Raw genomic sequence first — 14157 nt, 5'->3', positions numbered from 1 at the left:
GACTATTCATCATTTAAAACAGCGTGTCACTTTTCAGCTCCTGGGCTATAGGTATTACTTTGCTCACATTTTCCTACTTTCCTAAAGTGATTCCAACACATCTCTTTATTTGTTTCTTCCCTCTAGGTTATGAATGCCTTCCAGGGAAAATTTATGTTTTATTCACCTTTGAATCCCCAGTGACTGGATGACTTTATGTACACAACAAATATTAGCTGAATGAGTTAAGAAAAAAATTAATCTTTGGAAAAATTAAGGACACAAATTCATGTGTGTGACAGGTAGAATTTATTATTTACAATCTGATTTTAAAAATGTTTTAATACATTAAACCGCTAGTGATCTGGAGCAACCTACAGGCTGTGCTAGAAGATCTTCACTGAAATATATCTGTAAGAATCTCCACTGAAGGTTCAGATTATATTTCATGTTGGAAAGTTAAAAAAAATTCTGGATCAAAAGTAAAAGACTTTTTTTTTTTTACTTTGTATCAATCTTTTGGGCATATATACATTTCTTTTCTCCTAAGTTGTTTATAAAAATATATCAAATATCTGTAAGATATCTAAATTTTCTAAAATTTAAACAGTATTTTATTTTATTGGGAGAGAGAGGATTTGTGAACATGATGACACTAGGTGGTTTAAACTGTAGCCTGAAGAGACTAACAATTCATATCCATTCAAGTAAGAACCAAGTAACCAATTTTTTATAAAGCTATCAGTAATCAGCTTCATCTGGTGACTATAATTTCCCCTTTAAAATTCTAATCATACTTCAAAATAAGCAGAAAATAGCCAGAGAATTCTAAGACAGAAAAAAAGAGTTGATATACATTACTGCTTATCCAATAACAGGCAGTCAATAAGTATTTGTGGAATGAATGAATAAAAATAAAGATCTTATGTTATAAAGCAGGGGTAGGGATAACAAAGATGTCAGGCCTCTACACTGCTCTCTACTGCAGAGGTTTATAGTATAATAGGGGAGGAAAGCAACGGTGCAAATACCTTCAAATTATGACAGTTCAAAATAATTGCCACCAGAATGGTATAATTGAGGAGCTATGCTAAAAAATATCATTACTTATTATTATGATAAAAAAGCACATGTACAGAGAATAACACAAAGTAAAGTAAGTATGGTTCCTATTTTTTAGGACCATTTTGAGTAAAATTTCTCATATATAATTATTACCAAAGAGCTGTAAGGAAATAAGGCATGTGTAGTAAGGTACATGATGACTAATCATTTGGGACCACAGGAGGGAGGCATATGGCCATGCTGGGCAAGTAAGGAGGGCCAGTAGAAAAAAAAAGTTAAAACAACCTTCCTTCTGCTCAGCTCCCATTATTCATCTGTATTAATCATCAAGGATCCTATCTTTCCCCTTCTCTATGCTCCTCACTAAAAATGATTAGTTTGAAAACTAGAAAATGAGGAGCACAGAGTTCCAAATAAGTCCATTCTTTCTTGGAATAGGATCATAGCTTTACTATTTTAACTTTAGGCAGCCTTATCTGCAAATCTTTCAGATACAATGTATCAAGTGAAAGCATGTGTGACCAGGTTGCTTTCTTGGTCATGCATGGGAAAACAGAAGTCAAAGATGAAAAATGCTAGGTATGTTGTAACTGTAAGGCCATCTCTGATTTAAATATGGTGTGTACTTCCTAGTTAGAATCCACTTCATTCAAATTTTCTAACTTCTTAGAAAAAACAAAAATTGAGGTGAGATTTTCCCCAGAATGTATATCTAAAGAGTTTTTAATCCCTGAGGAATAAGGAGTTTATTTTATATAAGTCATGTTAAAATTTTTTCCAGGGTTATTTCAATGAACAAGTCAGAGCACACCTCCTGGAAGGTCCCAACCACCACTACAAGTAGGGAGCTAAAGCAACCAGAGTCACAACAGAGAGTACACAACACATTCCAAAAACACCTCCTGAAGGGCCAGGCCCTGGACAGTGTGTGACCCCTTTTTAATATAGTAGTGCTCACAGGTGCAGAACACATAGCAAGCTATTATATAAGTAATGTTAGTAGGAAGCATTCATCGAAAAAAAATAATCCTTGAATGATTCCAATTTGGCAAAATCTGACATGATAAAAATTACATGTGATTCAAAAGGGTTTCCATAAATCATTAAAGAGCTAAAATGCTACTTATTGCTCTTACCTATCTTTGGAAATTTTAGAATACTGTTTAATGTCATGCTTCGTATTGTTGCATTAGAAGCACATTAGAAGCACATCAATGTAATTCCATTAGAAGCACATGACAGGCACAGATCAATTATAAAGATTCAAAAGCTATCAAGTAAATCAAGTAATTTTCATAAACCAAAAGTCTATGAAAAGAAGTAGAAGTTCTCATATGAGACATATGTTCTTATGTCAGTGTAAGAAAAGAACTCTTACCATAAGTCGGGGTGCTTTCTCGTCTTCCTTGACTACTGGATCTTCCTTTTTCATATTCATAGCAATACAAGACAGTATCTTCCTCAACAATATTAAACCTCTTTCGATACTCCTGATCCAGAAATGAATTTGGTGATTCAGATCCCTTATGCACCGGCTTGCCAACCATATGTCCTCTGAGGTCTTCACAAGGAAGGTTTCCTTTTTCATCCCTAAAAATAGGGAAATGTAAAGGAGAAGAATGTAGGGAAGTGTTAGGGTGGTAAAATGGCAGAGAGGGTCTAAAAAAGTAGTCATATCCTTTCCATACAATGTGTCCTCTAATCTTTCCAAACTTTCTTTGAGGCTTCTAGGGCAGTTTTTAATTATTGCTATATTGCAAGAAAATAAATGCTGAGGATCAGAGAGGTTAAATGACTTGCCTAAAGGTCACACAGCTAATAAAGGACAATGCTAGACATGGGCCATGGATCTTCTAACTCGTGCTCTCGTCCATTTTCACTGTACTATGTCATATAAAGAAAATCATCTTGGCACATAAATTACTTTTAGGGCTCAAGACAGTAGGTATAAGGTAAACATTGCTAACAACATAGCTGTCTTCTGCCACTGTAACTAGTAACATTATCATAGTAACATTAGCACTGCTTAAAAACAAAGATGTGTTTAAGAACTACCACCTCTGTAACAATATTTGCAGCCTTAAGAACCAAATTAACATGATATAAACTGATACTGTAAGAATTTCAAACAGCTTGTTATTAATTTAAAATAAACCTTACTGAAAAGAATTACTTAGAGTATTTAAACTCTATGCATCTCATTTAATAGTAAACATATAAATTCACAGAACTAATTCTAAATGGATAGATCAAAATTTCATTACACATCAGCAACATTTCTTGTGAAAAGAGAGTAGAGAAACCTGATAAAATATGGAATTTAAGATGATGGCAAGGTGATTTTTTTCTATAGTATTCTAAAATAGAAAAATACAATAATTTATGGGATCCCTAAAACTGTTATTGACATATAGTATTACACAGTCCAGGCAATTGGGCCCCTTATGAGTGGTATTTTGGTAGAAATACTCCATTAGGATGGGCTAAATTGAACCTTGTTTATTTTATGATGTTTCACTGACTAGCTACGAACTCTTTGTTAGAAAAGCCTGTCTTCTAGAACACAGCTATGAATGTAAATGCAATATTTTCTTCTCTTGAAGGTCATTAATTTTATTTCCTACTACTTCTTAATTGTTTCCAGTTCTACACTGAACAGTGCCATGAATACTAAAAAAAATTAATTTTATGTTAAGTACCAAGACTGAAATCTTAAATCAATAGAATAAAGTAAATTATAACAAGAAAGATAAAAAGAACAAAATTTTAATTTACACTGTGTCTTATAAAATGGTGATGAGCTTATAAATCTAATGTCAATTCAAAAATATGAGTTATGTTTCAACAAGAACACTATACTTCCATACTTTCATACTATGGTACAGTACACTTCCGTAGGTATATGGGAATGTCTAGATTAGGTCTCTCCAAATGAGAACTACATTCCCAGTATTTGAAATATATCAAAAGTAGAATAATATTATTGTCAAGACTAACTGAATCAGCAAGCTGTCCCATGTATTTAACTCATCTGAAGTTGCGATTGTCATTTACATTGCTAATTTACTCTTCTACTTTTAAAAATAAAAGTATTGCTTATTGCAAAGTTGTAACTGGATAGCTAGGTCTTAGGCAACATGAAGAAAGCATATTAAAAAAATGCAGATAGAATTTTATTGACACTGCAATTAGCTTGAAAATAGCCCTAATGAACTCGTGGCACTGGATTAAGGTTTTGCCTATCCATAAATGGGCAGACATTTCTATCAGGCCTGTTACGTGAATGTTAATGCAGCTGAGATCAGAAGGTGATTCAGCCCTAGTTAACTCACCATGCTCTATTTATATGGATATTCCGGTGGCAGAAAATTGGAAGGGCTGGTATTATTTACTCTGTAATGATATGAAAGGAGGGACTCATACCAACAAGGAAGATTTATTAAGCATGTATATATGAAACGAATACAAATAAAGCTGAGTTAAGAAATGTATGCACCAAAAACAATTTTTGCAGTAGAATGAATACATGCATTGCGTATATAAAGTATGTGCCCATTTGTGTATCTCTGTATGTGTGCTTGTATGTATGTACTTACATCGTGAGTCCTTGAATAACTCAATGTATTAATTCGTTCTGCTGTACAGATTGAAGGAAAACTTTTCTTAATGTTATGTATGTAATAAATCTACACTTTTACTCTGAAAAGGATTTAAGGAAATGGATGAAAATTCAGAACACTGCTTTAGTGGACTTTCTTTACATTTAATGGCTCAGAGTAAAATTAATGAGAGAAATTAGTGCTTAAACTTCAGAGTTGTGCAAAGACCTACAAATTCTTGATTTTTATCATAGAAAAAGAAATTTGGTTAAGTATGTAATGCAGTATATACTATGAAAATGAAACTGCATATAGTCACAAGACATATAATAAAAAACTGATGAATTTTCACTCACTCTACATACATGAGTGTCTTTCAGAGAAAAAGGTACTTCTTCTGGAATAAATGTGTTTAAAGAATGGTAATTACATGAAAAAAATTCTATGTAACTTGACAGCTAGCCCTGACATTTTTATGTATTTTTTGGTTTTAAGATGAGAAAGCTTTTATTATTTACAATTAAATTAACACTAAAATGCCTATCCTACATAAACAAAATTTTTTACTATATGAAGAAACAAATGTTCAGATGAGTTACATTAGGTGAACCACATTAAACATCAAAATGAGAAAATGGGACAAAAGTTCTGGGGCTGTATCTATGGAAAGAATGACAACTGCAACAGTTTTATGGCCATAACTTCAAGTCAAACCAGAAAATGCAGATAATTTATACAGGCTGGTGTAAAAAGGGACTCTGATGCATGCATTGTTCTGATTGTGCTATATCAAACTATTGTGTAACTTGGATAACTAATAATTTGACTCAAAATATAGTTAGAATATTCCATTAAATTATACACTAGACTAAGAATCAATTAAAGTGAGATAACACCTCTAATTATGAATTTTCCTGAAAAGTATGAAGCAATACTGATAAAACAAATACCACCATGTTGATACTTGAACTTCTTATATTTTTAAGTATTTTTAAATAGCATGTTCAAACTTTTCATTGGTCTCAATACATTGCCGTAATCATAAGGCCACCACACTGAGAGGACAGAACCCAATTACTTTATTCTTGTCTTCTGAAGCGTATTTTAAATATTTTACGTCTAGGAAATATTTTCTTTATCATAAGTTCCTCCCTACTCAAAAGAAAAGGAAAAAGCATGAAAAAACTGCAGAGATTTGATAAAAATAATTTTCTGATGTTTATCTGTACACGTAGCCCTTGGAATAAGGTCTCTTAAATAATCATTTGCACTGAAATTGAAAATTTTTCCAATTAAAATGAAAACAAACCAAAAAAGTCACTATTCAAAACACATATTTTTATTGCTCCTCATGCAGGAATATTCAGAAAGTCTGACACTATCTTAATAGAATTAAAATGCAACTTGCGTTTGACTAGGATATCAAATGAATCTGTACATCTGATTATAAATTTAACATAGGACTATAAATTATATACTTGAAAGATTTGTGAAATGACAGCTCAGTAAGTTAAATCTTCTCATAAACCATGTTCCCACAGCTACATTTAATTCTAAAAATTAAAAACTAAAATGTTTATAAAATGGACTACAGTTTTATTACCAGACTATATAGTATTTGCAGACACACCATATTGTCATGTAGCATTTAAATCATAAAATGTCAGTGCCATCATATCTTAGAGAATGAAACATTAGGTGCCCTAAAGAATGATGAAAATTAATTAACACAAGAGATTTCAGTTCTTTTATATACTGAAGAAATTTAATATTAAGTGTGGCTTGAAAATAAGAGACCTTAATCTACTGTTTTTGAATGACTGCACAACTAATTTAAAAATGGAACCAAATTCTTTGTGATTGGTAATAATTATCCCCATTTAGTGTGGGCCCCTTTCCATAATTTTTGTATTCCATGAGACTGGGTATCAGAATGCTTTTGGACTGAATGCATTATGGCACAAAGTTGTATTCTTTCACACCCGCCAGGAATTTCAAATAGAAATCTGGAAATGAAATGGAGATATAGCCTCAAGAAATCTAGAAAACAGACTTTAAAGGCAATTCATTCTCTTGCAAATTGTCTCTACTTCCTGACAGAAACATTAATGAACTGATCAGGTAGAAACTGTAGATACATAAGCATTAGGGGAAACAATATTCTCCCTTCTCATCATCTATCTCCCTCCACCAAAAGTTCACTCACTGCATACATTTAAGAGGGCATAAAAGTTATCTGTAACTTTCTCTTTTAGAAAAAAAAATGTATGAAATGCTTCAAAGTAACTTGAGATTTCCTGGGGCTTCTTAGCTAAAGACCCTCGCTTATTCCTTCCTTATTAAAATAATCCTAATTGTTATTTAACATTACTTTCCTATTGTTTTCTATCATATGACATGTTTATGAGATATTTAATGCATAGTGTTTAATACAGATTAGTTATTATTATTATTATTAACCAAAACGCATTCTCTACAATGCAACAATTTTCCAGAATGTGTTCAGAATTCCTATCTAAGAAAATATTCAAGGTGTTCCCTGAGAATTTACTTCACAGTTTACATACGGTTAGGTTAGTCTCTGGATAGAAGTTGCTCACAGCAACATGATAGTTGGTACTGTACCTGGGAATATATGGTTCTGCAGGAGGAGGGGGGATGTAGAGATCCTGGAGAGCAGAACTGTCTCTTTTAGTTGGTGTACTGATGGTGCTGGAAGGCGTGGCAACGCTGCTTGTGGGACTTCTAGGTATAAGAGGCTGGTTAAAATGAAAAAGAAAATACATACACACACAAACAACACACAAAACAACAACAACAACAACAACAACAACGACATATAGTTATCATTTTAAAATTATCTATTTCTGCAAAGTTTCTGAACTTGGCTGAAATCAAGAAGCACGTTATTTAGCACATCGATATTCCTCTGAATGTCCAAAAACAAGGAATTTATTATTTTAGAGGCTTCACTTAGTTCTCAACTCACCTTATTCTACGGCATAACAACGTAAAAGCTATTTATAAGGTAAAAGCACCATGCAGTGTTTCATAATGGTAAGATTTGTTTTATAGTCAGAAACTTATTTAAATCAAATTTGCTTTGTTGGAATCCCACCTTTGAAAGAAAGATAATAAAGAGGAACTTTCAAAAGAATTAGCTCACTCACATCCTGACTGATATACAAGAAAGATATTTCATTTTTTTTCCCAAAAAGATACACCATACTCTTTAGTTAGCAGAATGTCACACATTCTCAGAAAAGGTTACAAAAATGGAGGATGAAAGGCCAATACAAGAAAATACTTTCTTTTTTTGTATTTTGTTTTTTTAAATATAAACACAATGAACTGTCCTCTCAAGGTCATTTATGGTACATCTTCAAAAGTATGGTGACTAGTGGAACACAATCGTTTCATCCTTCAGAGGTACACACATTTGTCACTGTTTAAATAATGTTTAGATACAGATCTATAGATTCCATTTTCATGCCTGCTTAAGTATTAAATACTTTTAAAAATTAAGATAGCATGTATACTGAATAAAGTGATACATCAGAATGCATTAACTTAAGACCACTCCCAATTCTAAGCTTCACAGCATTTGAAAATGATCTTGTGGATCAAAAAATTATTCTAAAGTGAGACTAAAATTCACAAATTTTCATGTTTATCTTACAGATCTTACTGATTAGCTATGTATACAATAACAATAAAAATAAGAATTTTGGTGCAATTGCAAACACAAACGTAATGATCACAAAATGAACTGTATCTTCACATGACAAGATGTTGCCATTTTAGCCAATATGAAAACACTTTTAGCAAATCTATATAGACCCGCAGTTCTATTACTTTAACATGTATTGCTGGACAAAATGGCATATTACAACTATTTAATATTGTGACAATGCTTTTGTACAGATAAGCAAAATGTTCAAAAAACCAAGCATAAATACAATGTACAATGTAGGCCACTGGGGAAGGCTACATAGTTTATGATTCAGTTCACAGTTTTTGACCTTCCTTATTACACAGCTCACCTTAACAGGTTGAAATCACACATCCTGCCAAAATGACGGTTAAGTTTTAATCTATGTGAAATAGAAATTAAAGAGAGAGAGAAGGGAAAAAAATTGATAACTTATCTGGGGACTCTACAATATTCTATCTTCTATGATGTAAAAAAAAGTCAGATATTTTACATGTTTAGGAATTTTGAAATATTATGAAAGTATGCAGTAGACTTATGTTTAACTATGCTGATTTTGAAATACTGTCCACTTAAATTATATGTGTCTTTTAGAAACAAAAATCTTGGCAGTGGGAAATTATTAGATTATATAGGCAATCAAGAATCATTTGTATGGATGAACACCATGAAGCCTGAGGAAATGAAGAATTGTATTGTTTCTAGTGATACCTCTACAATAGATCTTTGAATTAATGATAGGTTCTTTAGATAAGTCTTTAGACACACTATATATATAGTCACTGTGATATGACTATAACTGCTTTTCATCAGGACATCTTGGTATTAAATACAGATGACATAAAAAAAGTCTGACTAAGTTTCATTATTATAGAAATAAAAAGAAAACCCCATTATTCAGTGCATTACTTTCCAAAACTAACAGATGTACTGTGAGAGAAAAACGTATATTCAGTATGCTTTTTAAATGCTCTACTATCTTTTATTTTAAAATATTCTAATACTGCAAGTGAAATTAAAAACAAGTTCTAAAAACACAAACAATTAGGGGCGCCTGGGTGGCGCAGTCGGTTAAGCGTCCGACTTCAGCCAGGTCACGATCTCGCGGTCTGTGAGTTCGAGCCCCGCATCAGGCTCTGGGCTGATGGCTCAGAGCCTGGAGCCTGTTTCGGATTCTGTGTCTCCCTCTCTCTCTGCCCCTCCCCCGTTCATGCTCTGTCTCTCTCTGTCCCAAAAATAAATAAACGTTGAAAAAAAATTAAAAAAAAAACACAAACAATTAAAAAATAATCTAACAAATTTTTATTCTTTTTCTTTTGTTTTAGGGTCACTATTTCTATTCTGAAGACCTCTCTCTCCTTTTATTTTACCATCAATAGAACTAAAGATAATCTTTCTTGGTTAGTACCTATCTCTGCCTTCCTCAAACAAAGAGGAAGAAAGGAAAAATGGAAGGAACAAAGGAGAAACAATAGTGGTTACAAGTATATTTTAAATAGCCGTGAAGTGTGAGGTAAATATGAACAGAATATTTTATTTTGCCTAGACTACTACTAGGATTCTATCCAAATTATTACCAGGATTATTTAGGGTACTTGTGCCTTTCCCCTTCCAGTAAACTTAAATATTAGCCTTGTCAGCTTCCTTCAAATTGCTATTTTCTCTAGGTTTCTATTTTCAGGAAAGAGTTGCTATTAATATCATCAGTTAGCATGATTAGCTAAATTAGCAAATACACAGAAGAAAGACTCTTAAATAACTTTAAATGGATAACAGGTTTGATTGTGCCAGCTGGTTCAATAAATTGAATTGGTTAAAAAAACACAACTTATTCTTTCAAAGAAAATGGAAATTAGTTAATCCTATTGTTCAATTCAATTGGCTAGTTATTGTATTAACTGATAAACCATAGAAAACATTTCAAATGGCTTATCATGCAGATATCATCTGGATAATCAGAATGCTTTGTACCAAATGAAACACACAGTAAAGATTAAATATATTTGGCATATTTTTGTCTATTCATTGTGTTACTTATGTCAAGCTAATCCACACTAAAAAAGTAAACATTGTTTTTGAGAATCTTATTTTAAAAAATACACATTAAGCAGTGAGAAAATAAAGTAAGGTAAAATAGAAACTTCATGGGAAAATGGCAATAGCTACTTAACCGAAGAGGACGTCTTTGTGATAATTTAAAATTATAATCTCTTAAAAATTTTTCTACCTTTGAACAAGAACTGAAAGAATACAAAATTAAATGACTAAAAGAATGAAAAAAAGGCATTAAAGAGCATTAGAAAGATAGGCAAAATTTGACTAAATCAAGTGCAGAATAAATGATGCTATTAGCTGAAATCACCAGCAAGAAATTCCTAGTTGTAACAAGTGGCATTAAAATTACAACCACCACCAATAACAATTTAAGTGTGTGAAAATACCCAAAAAGTGACAAATACAGCTTCCCTCAGATCAAAAAAGGACTTCTCTCGGCATCCAATTCAAATTTTAATATACATATTTCTTAGTTTCAGGAAAAATATCCAAATATGTTGGCATGAAAATGCAGAAAGATAGCTTCTCCCATCTTGACAAAATTTCCTTTCAATAATTGTTCATAACATTGTAAAAGAGCAGTTACCACTGCACTAAGAAGAATTTCCAATTTAAGGCAAAAAGTAGAAATAAAGGGTAATATTTTTTTATCTTACCATTTTGCTACTTTGCTACTTTGTCTATATTGGCAAAATATGGAAAGATAATTAAGAATTATCATCATTTAAATACAAGGTTATTTTAAGGCTGCATCTTGTTACTCAAGTAAGCATGAAGCTTCTGTATAACTTGGTCAACTACAGTATGTAATCAAGTATGATATGGATCCATTTTGGATTCTATGCAAACAGGTTTATTACCTGGAAGAGTCTTGCCAAAATATTTAGTTTTCATATATAAATGGTCCTACTGACCTAAAGCTCTCCTTTCACAGATCCAGTGAGGCTCCAGAAGGGAAGAGGCATTTGCATGTATGTCATTGCTCTGCTAAAACAACTCTGATAGGTATGTGGGGGCACAGGCATGCATCTCTTAAAATATCCAGGTTCTAAATAAAATGATCATATGCATCTCTTTAAATATACATTGATAAACTTAAGTCAATTACTGATAACTTGCTACATCAACAGGACTACTACTAGAAATCTACTAGGTAAGACATACGTGCATTTTTTCATATTGTCAGTTTGAACTACATAAAATACTTTCAAATTGTATCCTACAATATGGTACGGCACAAATCTTCCTCTGAACCATGTGTGATGACTTTAGTAATAATACCCTACTCATCCAGTTTAAAAAGCATATGAAATATTGTGATTAATGTAAAATAAAGTTTTCAGCCTTTGTAAGGGATCACTGAGATCTCATTTTAAATCCTCTGATGGCTCAGGTCTTTCCCTTGTGTCCCCAATTCTAACACGTGAGCACATCTGGAAGGTATACCTCTGAAACCCCTACGGTCTTAAAGATTATGAGAAAAGAACTTCCATACTTAAACTACATTTTACATTGAGGTTTTACTTGAAACATTTTTCATTTTAACAACTTGTGGCAAGCTTATCTTAATTTACTTGTCCTTCTGTCTGGTAAGTGACCTGGCTTTCATAGAGCTATAGAAAGTCTTGAATGATACCAGTGACATAAAGACAGCCCCAGCATTAAAGATTAAAACAGTGTGTTACACATTATGTGGTTACGTCTAAAATTCACTACTGCAAAGATCACAAAGAGCTTGCTTTGCCTTTCAGGGGGAACAGACCCATTGAAATATGCATGATTACATCAAGTATAAAACCTGGCCATTTATTTTATTCACTCTTGGGAATAAGCACAGACTCAGAGGGATCACAATACCCCATTATTCTAGCACAGAACATTCACACAAGTCCTTACTCAGTTCAAACACATTTTTATTATAATTACCAACATAAGTACCAGAATATTGTTTATGTTAGCAACTCTGTTCTTAATCATCTAAACACTCCAGAGAAAATGTATGCTGGATTTTGGGAGGCAAGACAATGCATACATGTTTCTTGACCATATAAAAAATGCTAGATATAATTTGGAAAATTTGGGGCATACTTTTCCCTGGGAAAATTTTTTTAAGTAGTAACTTATCTGAAGGAAGTCTAAGCAAAGGAAATGCATGTATTTAAATTCTCCTACTCTGTGTTTTCACAGTTTTTTCTAGGATCTAAATTCATAAATACAAAAGATTTAAGTCTTCTTTTATAAGCACGTAATCTTTCCTTTCCTATAAGACCACCAAAAAAACAAACATTTTTTCCTGACCATTAATGTGATCAGGAAACCATATCTGTATAGGTTTAAAAATACAAGATATACAAGAAATATAGACTTCACAGTCACACTACAAAATGGCTTTATCCACTGAGTCATCATGTTTTGCACATTGTACTGGGACTACTACGACTGTATTTACTCTTGTGCTGTCCAGACTTATTGGCATAGTTAATACTGCAACATTAAAACTGGACTTCCAATTTTTTCAAATTACAGTAAGCATCATTTTTAGAATATTAATTAAAGAATAAAAAAGAATAAAGAAAATAAAAAATAATTTTTGCATTTTAGGTGATCATTTGTAGTCAGTGTAACACTTGAAAGCATTTGGCTGAAAAACACAAATGTCATTTAGATACTTTAATTAATTTGCTTAAACACTGCTGACCAAAAATTTGATGTGACAATTGCTTGCAGCTATTTACTAATTTGAGCATGTAAAACATATAATTGTTTCTGCCTCTCAGTCAGCACAATTACATTTTCAGTTAAGATTTATTTTTTTCTTTAGTGTCATACCTAATATTGGTTATCTTCCTCTTCAAAAAATGCTTTTAAAACAAAACTCTCAGAAACATAAATTTTGTTAGTAATGGATTTTTCAGTCACCCTGACCCATAACTTTGATATTAAAATAAATTTTATTATTTCTCATGTTTCGGTTTTTACAGAATGAGTTTAACTATTCATATCTGTAGGTATTTGAAATGTAACACAATCAATTAAGTGTTCTTCAGGTGTTACACCAGTTGATAGACAAAATCGACTGTTATGACTATTTGCTTTCCATTTCTTTTTCTGCTCAAAGTTAAATATCCTGTAAAAATGGCATCAAGGTAATGCTAAGCAATAAAATTTTAAATGAAAAGCACAAAACCACACAAGAAAACTACCACATGGATATATGAGATTTATGGATCAATATGCAGTTTAGGAACATAATTCTAATGATACAGCTTGATATTATTTCTTATAAAAATGTGTTTAATGAAACCTTTAGCAGTATGTTGAATTCCAACACTAATTATAGTGATCATTTGAGATGCATTCCTACCAAAAAAGCTGGGTTCTTTAATGGTTTTAAAAATGCTGATTCTCAGTGATGATTTCAATCAACATTCTTGGTAGTATCCAGTTAATTCTCCCATGCATCTCTTGTAAGAAGAAAATGACACCACCTACACATGCTTGTGACCTATGCACACTAACGTAAAACCACAAACACCAAAAATATACCTTGAGATTTATCCAGAGTTCCCTGGGATTTTTTTTTTCATTAAATTGTTAAGAACTTGACCATAAGCAATCACCAAGCTCACCAAAATGCAGGACATGATAAGTGCTACTAAGAACATGTTTTTAAAAACAAGTTATTGGAAAGCAGGGAATCCCTCATTTGCTCTCATAGAATAAAAGATTTTATCTCAGGTAAAACAT

The 14157-nt window shown here is 32.2% G+C and overlaps 1 protein-coding gene across 4 annotated transcripts in view; it reads right to left on the bottom strand.

Annotated features, from left to right (window-relative positions):
- CNKSR2 (connector enhancer of kinase suppressor of Ras 2) overlaps positions 1–14157 on the bottom strand; it is a 311777-nt gene that overhangs the window by 109167 nt on the left and 188453 nt on the right. For all 4 annotated transcript variants that reach the window (XM_030305850.1, XM_030305851.1, XM_030305852.1 and 1 more), the window contains 2 exons: positions 7269–7402; positions 2423–2634 (listed from right to left, as the gene is read on the bottom strand). In XM_030305850.1, coding sequence (XP_030161710.1) covers positions 2423–2634; positions 7269–7402 — 346 coding nt within the window. The remainder of the gene's footprint in view (positions 1–2422; positions 2635–7268; positions 7403–14157) is intronic.

Source organism: Lynx canadensis, chromosome X (genome assembly GCF_007474595.2).
Source record: "Lynx canadensis isolate LIC74 chromosome X, mLynCan4.pri.v2, whole genome shotgun sequence".
NCBI lineage: Eukaryota > Metazoa > Chordata > Mammalia > Carnivora > Felidae > Lynx > Lynx canadensis.
Note: the sequence above shows the minus strand (reverse complement) of the source record. Positions and strands in the feature narration are given on the sequence as shown.